Raw genomic sequence first — 9,169 nt, 5'->3', positions numbered from 1 at the left:
TTCAAAGGCAAAGAAAAAGACATCATTATTTTGGTATTTAATCATCTTAATTTAAAAGGTTTTTTTATCTGCTGATCGAACTGAGATATCCTTGTGTTTTCTTCAGACAAAGGGGACATGGCTGCAACCTTCCCCATGCCCATTTAGTCATATCTCACTTCAAGAAGAGACTTTTATGTGGCACACAATTGTTATCTAACTGCAACCTAGTCTTAAAGCAGCTTCAGCCTCCCTGTATTTGTAAAATGCCTACCATCAACAGTCTCTTCATACACAAAATAGTTAAAGCCACTGGAGAAGCAAGAGTTACAAGGCAAAAGAAATATATTATACACCAACTGCTTTTATTTAATTTCAGAAACCGTTCACAAGATGGTAGAAAAAACTTACAACCACTTCTAATTTAGTCTTCCATTGTTCCCAGTCAGCTCTAAACCCATTATGTGCAAAGCCCATTTACCATGCATCTAGATGATAGATACAGGCTATGAAATTCTTTATTCTACTTGTAGCAGCTTATGCAGGTGCAGCCAAATACCAAGCCTCAGGACAAATTGTACACAAACTTTACAATGTAGAATTTGAATTTAAAATATGAAACTTAAAATCTACACAAAACTGGTAAAAATCAAGCACAGATACGAGGACAAACTTAAAACCCATGTGAAAAGGAGTCTCGTCTTCCTTTCAAGTGCTTTATTCTGCTACACAGTCAAAATGAAGATGTAAGCTTGTGGTTAGTTTAAATTACACTCTGTAGATACTATAGACCAATTTAAAAGTTACACATACAGCAATAGATGTCCATTGGTTCATCTGGATTATTTATACAATCCAACTGGATTGCTGAAAACAAGTCAGGCAAAATTTGAAAGAAAATCCTTGTGCAACTTTTTAGACAAACTCTTACTGATGGGCACACTGTACCCCAGGTCCATGATGGCTGCTTTCTTCATCAGAACTATCATTATAAGCTTCACGTCTCTGACCACCACCTGAACCACGAGTGGTATCAAATTCCTGAAGATCTACCTCTTCTGCATCACCAATTACATTGGGAAATTCTGGTCTAGCTGGCAGAAGATCTTCAAGTTCCTGCCCCAAAAAAGAGAATTGTATTCAGTACTGCATCTACAACTGCTAAATAAAGCGACCAGTTTCCCACAACTTCAAGACTCCCTCTCAGAGCAGGCTTGGTTTAGAAGTCTTAAGCTGATGTAAACCTGGAAGCACATACTCATTTAAAAGTATCCAAAGTATTTGTATCAACTGGAAGACACCACATAAAAAAAACCAACAGCTCTGCACATCATCAACCAGAAGTGCCATCAGTAAATACAGTTGCTGAATACTCTGAAAACTTACCACACAGCAGCAGGAAGATTCTTCCTCCTGCCCTCGTCTGCCTAACATCTGCACAGTTCTTAAATACAGGTTCCACACATTCATATTCCAACGGGTATTTTCAAGTTACATGTTGCCCATAAACAATGTTAAAAGAGCAACCGTACTATCACCTAAATTTAAGCACTGAAAGCAAGCATGTGAGGTACAACACACGCACTTTGCATACACTGTCAAATAAGATCACCACATTTATGCTTGAAAAACTACTTACTGAAAGCTTTTCTGGGCTAATCCAGTTATTTTCAGGAAACTGAACGTCAAATTTAATGTAAAGATCCCCCTTCTCAAAAGGATTACGATACTGTGGCATTCCTTCACCTCTGACTACACGAACACAGCCTGTAAATCAAAGAAAAGTAAGCTGGAGACTGCTACTTCAGAACAATTCTTCCTCTATACAGTTCTCTTCCTTTCTCCAGCCTAGGTTCAGTTAACAGGACAAGAAGAATGGGATTAAGTGTTAAGAATCACAAAAGCATAGTCAAAGTCATCCTTATCAGGTCAAGCTTACCTGGTTCAATTACTTTTCCAGGAGGATATTTAACCACAATCTGACGTCCATCAAGGTGCTTAAATGTGAACTGAAATCCACACAGTGCTTCAACAAGTCCAATCTTGTGCGTCATATGCAAGTCATTCCCATCCCGCTGGAACACCTAACAAACAAAAACAGGAGATGACTCTTCTAGTACTACAATCGTATCTCCACCAGACTTGTTATTTAGAACTCATTATTATTTATTCTTAAAATTCAGTGTCAGAGCAACAGCCTTTGTATAAAGTTAACTTCATTCTGTTAATTCAAATAGCTTAACATGCTTGGAAGGTTTGTGCCTGATGAAAGTGTCATCTAAGATAAGGCAAACCACACTATATACTATGAGGTGAGCTCCAATTAAACAAGAAGGCCTGCATAGCAGCAGTGCTCTCTTACCCCCAAGATCTTCCCCACAAGCAACCTATTAACAAAACCCTATGACAGTGTGACACTACCCCTGCACCAGAGTACAAAACACACATCCTTGTTTCTCAACATTAACTCATCATCATGCATATCTGCTTCAGCTAACTTCATCTACAGCCAGGCTTCTTTGATCACTTAGTCCACAGCTGTCATAAGTGATCTTGAAGCCATATCACACAGGATTCTTAATCAGAGTAAATGTAAGCTTTATCCACTGGCAGAACCATGACTCTCACCTCAAGGGAAATTTTAAGAACGCTAAAAGCTTTAGTAAAAGTCAGTCTAGTTTTACTCACTAGGACACAAGGTACCATATTTTTCAGAATTGTTATCACTGTAAAACTAGATGTAGTTCATTAGAAGACTAAGACAGAAGTGGCATCCACCATCTGGAATCTGATGCCGTCATCTGACTTCCGTATGCTTACGGACTGTTTCTCCCTTATCATAGTCCGAATCAACTGCAATGCCACATTTCAACCAGTATTACAGAAGAAAGAAGAGAGGAATGTGTAAAAAGGTATGCAAAACTGATTTGACAAGTTAGCAGTCCTTGACACAGCTTTGAAAAGCTTACAAACCACCTGATTTTCAGATAACCACATTATATCCTTAATACGTGACTGGAATTTAAGTTTGTAACCAGTGCTACTCTTTCTGTCACAACAGATTCCACACACCACCACCCCCAGCCCCTCCATTCAACATTCTTTCCAGAGTATAACACACAAACTGTTTCTTATCTCACCACACTAATACCTGGCCTTTCTAAACAAAAGCATTCAAAAAAAAGCAGCTGTCATCTCAACTCTGCCCTATGGAAGTTTTAACACAGAAAAAGAAAGATTGAAATATTTAATTCAGAAGTGCAATGTACACACTCCAGAACACAGTAAGCATAAGCCTTAAACTAAACAAAGCAAACGCAATTGTTTCATACAAGTGAATCAGTAACATCACCATTCTGTGTTATGTTTCCAGAACCATAGTAGCAGAGATAGAAAGCACTATCTGGGGATTTTAATAGGAGTTCCCTGCCATGTCACAAGACATTAAAAAAAAAAAAAGCAAGACTTAGCATTTTGTTAATGTCACAAGCAAAGCAGCTTGAAGTTAACAACCTGAATGGCTCTTCACTACATACACTGTATCAAAGCCTGAGCTTATCCAAGAAAGCGACCTTTTATTAGCATTAGGAAGGACCAGAATCTACAAGTCCTCTGGCTACAGACTTGCAAAATTTTTTCTGGCTAACCATGAAAGCCATGTTACTTGCTATAAATCTATTAAAAGCTATTCACCATCTCTCCCAGAGCTGCAACTATATGAATTACTTTAAAATGAACAGCCATCTATATCACTTTAATATTAAAGACTAGGATAAAAGGCATTTAAAATATAAAGTCAAATGCATTACCTCATTCTCCTTTTCTTGGAGTAAGAGGACAATATCGCCTGGTTCCACACCTGGAGCCTGATCTGCTTCTCCACTGAATGTAATTCTTTGCCCATGTTTCATGCCTTTGTCTACATGGACTTCAAGTATTTTTACCTCTTTGATCACCTTCTTCCCTTCACATTTTTTACAGCGGTCTTTTTCGTTAATTACTTCACCTAAAGAAAGACAAATTTTGAGTTCAGAGATTTCCACATAATTGCATCCAATTCTGAAGAGAAACTATTTTAAAGCAGGCTGAAGAATTCATGCAACACAACTAGTGATTTAGATGTTGGCTTTACAAATTCCTCACAAAAGGAAAGCCAGGCTCAATTTACCCTAGCTGGGAGAGAGGGAAGGAAGGAAAAAAAAAAAAGGCGGCAAGGGGAATACAAAGATACACATAACCCTCCAAGCTGTCTTATCGAGGATTTTGAAAAGCAAGAGTACTTTAGAGAAAGGCAAAACAAGACTTTGTCTACAGCTTCTAGTGTTCCTTATATCTTAGACTCCAGTATCCTTACCATTCAACTTACTACTCAAAAATAAAAAGCCTAGTTTTCCATTCCTTGTTATGCAGGACTATGACAGCTGTGAGAGACAGGATGAAGCCAAAACAAAACTGAAGTATCTCCTCTCCCTTAGAAAGTCAGAATAAAAATTTCAAACTATTTCAGTGAATTCAGAAAGCTTAGTTCCGCTTTAGTTAACAGTGAAAAAAGGATTACTGGGTTCTGCTCACTGACAGCCACCTTTTCCAGTATACCACCACAATCTACTACATAAATGCAGCCGCTAGAACTACAGAGTCTTGCATACAAAATGGGGGGAAGACAGTCAGTCAAACCACAGTTTCATGCAAGAGCAACAGATAGGTTTTCCCACAGAAAGGACCTAAAATTTTCTGACACATAAGGGATTTCACTTCTATACTCAAACTGAATAGGTTTTCACATTGTTGTCACCTTTAGCAAGGCAATTACTTTTTCCAGAAAGCCAAAGGATGACTATCCAAAATGGCTTAAATCCTTTGTTCTACCTCATCTTCATTTTTCAAGTAAGCTATTGTCTTTGTACAGAGTAAACAAAATATTAGGCACACACATTGTACAATTTCAGTACTTATTTCCAATACTGCTCTAAGTGCCACAAGCAGATGCACTTGGCTTAAAACATTAAACTTGTCAGCTTAAACCACCTTTCTGTGAAACAAAGCATAACATTATAATGCAGTTGAAACTACTAAATATGTAGATTAGGTATGTAAACTGTGAAAACAACACATTCAAAAACAACATAATTTATGAAATGTTTTGACTAGTCACAAAATACAACTCTTGTAATTTCTGAGTATTGTGGAGAGTAATCTACAAGGCAACATTACTACTCTGCAAACTGCAGAAGATCTAAAAAGGAGTCACATGAAGTGCAGATCATGTGCTGAACTTGTTCGTTCCCCCAAACAGAACCAATTCAGCAAAAGGTATCATCTTAATTAAAAGAAGTTAAAATCCAACTTTAGGTTTCTATTTTTAACCTAAATCTGTCCTTGGATATTAGGAGACTGCAAAAAGACAAAGACCTCCTAAAGCAACAAAATCTTGGTTTTCACTCTAACACAAGAGTAATAGCAGTAAGTAATATTCACATCTAAGTGTTTTTTAAAACAATCAATCCATCCCTACTGTTTGAGCTTCCAGGCTGCTTTTCAGTACATTAAACACTGTAAATCTTGCTGTTGTTCCGAGTAAAATTGTTTTCCTCCATGTTGACATCAGATTGAGACCAAACTGACTAGATGGGAGCAAAACTGTTCTGGGTTAAGTTCCTCCTGAGATTTAACAAGGAGTTTGAATCCTACTAAATGCATTTAGTAACATAGAACAGCTTGGCCTACCTTCTCCATTGCAGTCAGAGCATACAGACTGCATCTTTCCAGGAGCCAGCTGTCTGATCATGATACGTACACCTCTACCCCGGCAGGCATTACATTTTTGAACGGCTCCAGCCTTCCCTCCCTGCCTAGAATAGAAAGCACCAGTTGCATGAAAAGTAAGTTTTTCAAAAACATATGACAAAAAACCCCATAAACTCCACATCAGTAGGTTAGCATGCCTAATTTCATTACCAATTATAATTAGGTTCCCTCCTCCTCCCTTCCCCCCAAACAAAGCCCTTGAATAGTTCCAGTTCCATCAACAGTATCATTCAAGTTCAACGATTTTTTAGTCTGAGAGCAGGCTCCAGAAAGTCAAATACTGATAAAGATCTGGCATATGAGATGCTTCACTACACCATATGCCAACAAAGCAACCAGAGAACTCAAAAACAGAAATAAACTTACCCATTACATGCACTACAAAGGACATTCTTGCTAAGTTGTAGTTTAGTTGTCTTTCCGTTATACAGATCTTCTAAAGAGACTCTATAAAATAAAGCATTTCTCCTCAGTTATCATTTAACAACTTACTTTCCCTATGTAATTAAAATACTTGCCTAGGACAAATTAAAGAAAAACAGATCTTCATAAGACGACTAAATCTGCTACTAAAGTAAGATTTTAAAGCACTATTTTAGCTTTCACAAGGAGTCATTAAAAACTATTCCATACACACAAATATACACATGTAATCCTGAACATAGTTTCAGAAAAAAAGCTGTGATTTAATCAGAAGAAACCAGATAGGATTGCTTGTGTTTCTCAACAGGAAACAAGCTGATCTAGCATTTTAGGTTTTAGTATATAGTCATAGTTGATTTTTTTTTTTTGTTCTACCAGGCAGGTAAGAAACAAACCTCTCTAGACAGTCCTGACAATATTTAGAGCACGCATACATGAGTGTACACACATAATACTTACTACTGTATTGGGCTTTCTACACAAGAGAGTTTAGCAGGGAGGGGTTAGCATGTCCCCAAGGCCACTTAATTCTTTAGATTTGTTCATGTTTCAATTTTTTTTTAGAAGCTTTTGAATACACTATCAAACTCCAATAACATTCATATATTCATAGAAGTTTATGAACACATTTAGTATTTCTCCTAAGAGTTTGAGTTGAAACTTCTATCCAATAACAATGTACTGAGAAAAGGTTGCCTGGCATCAGTGTTTACAAATAACAACAAAACCAAAGCTAATTAATAATATAGCATGCAGTACTAGCTACTAAACTAAGCAAGCACGTAAAAGCAAACAGACTTCACTAAGCACCGTTTGCCAACCACAGGAAAGATGCAGTTTAACTTAAGAACTTAGAAAGGACCTGCTCAGCAGGCAAAAAGCCAGTCATGACTGCAAGCAGGGATCGACACAACACAATTAGCTGTGATAGTCAAGCATGGCTTAAAAAAACCCCAAACCTGCCACATACACATTTCCATTAATTATGCAGTGCAACTTTAGTTCCAACTGGTATTCTGCTACGAATGCAAGTCAACTTAAGTCTTTCCAAAGCCTTAGTATCTCTGCTTCCCTAAGAATTCAGCTAATGAGTAATACTTGGTTGTTGAATGCTTTTTCAGATTAGAACTTCCAAACATAATTAAGGAGCAAAACCAAGGAAAATAATGCTAACAAAGTATATACAGGCTAGTAACCAAGCAAAGCAAATTATTAGGTAGTCTATAAGATTAACCAATCATGAAAAGCAACACAAGATGATTGCCTTCTGGGCTAAACACAATACGCAGGTCTGAAAAGCAGGTGCAGACTGCAGAATCTGAGAAGCATATCAATAATATAAACTAAAAGAGTCAAGTACCAATCAGGAAAGCTTGACATTACAAATTGCAGTATTAAGATACTCACTTGAGTGGATGCATCATATCTTCTCCTCTTCTTCTACCATTACGACTTCTACTCTGACCACCCATGAAATTGAACAATCCACCACCAAAGATATGGGAGAAAATATCGTCCATTCCACTGCCTCCACCGCTACCTTCTCGAAGACCCTGTTCTCCATATCTATCATATAACTCACGTTTCTCTGGATTTGACAATACTTCATAGGCAAAGCTTATTTCTTTGAACTAGAAGAGGAACAGAGTCAAAACAGTGCATGATAATTTAGAACTTCAAGGGAGCATTTTACTACTGCTTCTTACCCAGCATGAACACTCAATTAAGAAGGTACACAACAGAACAGTTTTCCACCCTCATTCTAACATGCAAGACTTAAAAGTCAGACTTGGGCTTAGCTGTGTTACTTCTTATCATGAAATATGACATTTTATTGCAAAACCTCATTGACTTTGTTCTTTACTGTGCCTAGCATAAGACAGTTTTCTTACAAACAAAAAAAAAAACCCAACCAAAGAAGAAAATGCACAAGTATGCAATACTGCAGTAGCCAACAGGCAAAAAAAGCCAGTTACATACTAAGGGCAAAGACTTCAAGATAAGTTAGGCACTTAAAATATGCTAACAAATTGAGCAACTTACTAAAATGCATATTAATGTGTTTATCCTCAAAACAAATTAATATCTTTTCATAGCCATCTCTGCTCACCTCTAAGCAACCATTAGAGCTTCAGTTCTGTGAAAGAGAATCAGCTGAGTCAACTTGACTTTTTTTAATTGCTATTATCATAACAAATCTAATTCAGCCTTCTCACATATTCAATTTGGTTTATGCTGCAGCAGTTTCAAGAACCTCCACACATACATTTTTCCACATTGGAAAAACTTGGAAAACTCACTATCTTTTTCAAAGACCTATGTAGATGCCAATGCCAGTTGACATCATCTCAGCAGATGAAAAGAGGCAGTTTGTCCCTCAGCATTACCTTCTCAACCAATTTGACTCAGCCAATTGCTGCATTTTTTTTCCACAAGGTACACTGGTAGATTTTGAGATTGGGAAGAAGCAGACAAGACAGGGTTCCCCCTCAGTTATTATTTTTTAACTTGTAACAGCAAGTCCCCAACACCTGTATTTGGTTCCTCAGATGCTACCATGATAGCAAACTTCAAGAGTTTAAAAAAAAAAAAGTCTTACTTTGTCCCCTGCATTTGGATTCTTATCAGGATGGTATTCCTTGGCCAGCTTTCTGTATGCCTAGTTGAAAGACGTACAAAATTAGTTTAAACTTTGATTAATCAGTTCTTTTCCGAGAAACTCAAGCAGTGTCTTCAGGAAGAAAGAAAATCCTAATAAAGCAAAGTGAGAAAATGAGTGTTTTGAAACCACTCATACATCAAAAGGATACATAAATTCTGACATTACTATATGCATAAATTAACTACACTTGGATTTAAACATAACCATAGCACACAATAGCTAGAACTAGTTCTCCTGCTTATCTTCATTAACTTACGTGAAGAATTATATCAGACTTTCATTAAACTTACTTACTTC

At 37.1% G+C, this 9,169-nt stretch overlaps 1 protein-coding gene across 1 annotated transcript; it reads right to left on the bottom strand.

The window, feature by feature from the left end:
- Window positions 1-323: 323 nt before the first annotated feature.
- Window positions 324-8,877, bottom strand: DNAJA2 (DnaJ (Hsp40) homolog, subfamily A, member 2). Its single transcript, XM_009697068.1, has 8 exons — window positions 8,810-8,877; window positions 7,618-7,841; window positions 6,154-6,234; window positions 5,707-5,831; window positions 3,789-3,985; window positions 1,919-2,063; window positions 1,619-1,746; window positions 324-1,095 (listed from the first exon to the last, which is right to left on the bottom strand). Exons 2-8 carry the CDS (start codon window positions 7,728-7,730, stop codon window positions 907-909), a joined length of 978 nt encoding a protein of 325 aa, XP_009695370.1. The 5' UTR covers window positions 7,731-7,841; window positions 8,810-8,877; the 3' UTR covers window positions 324-906.
- Between the last annotated feature and the right edge of the window lie 292 nt (window positions 8,878-9,169).

Source organism: Cariama cristata, unplaced genomic scaffold, assembly GCF_000690535.1.
Source record: "Cariama cristata isolate BGI_N322 unplaced genomic scaffold, ASM69053v1 scaffold27993, whole genome shotgun sequence".
NCBI classification, from domain to species: domain Eukaryota; kingdom Metazoa; phylum Chordata; class Aves; order Cariamiformes; family Cariamidae; genus Cariama; species Cariama cristata.
The sequence above is the reverse complement of the archived record's forward strand: the minus strand, read 5'-3'. Positions and strand labels throughout refer to the sequence as shown.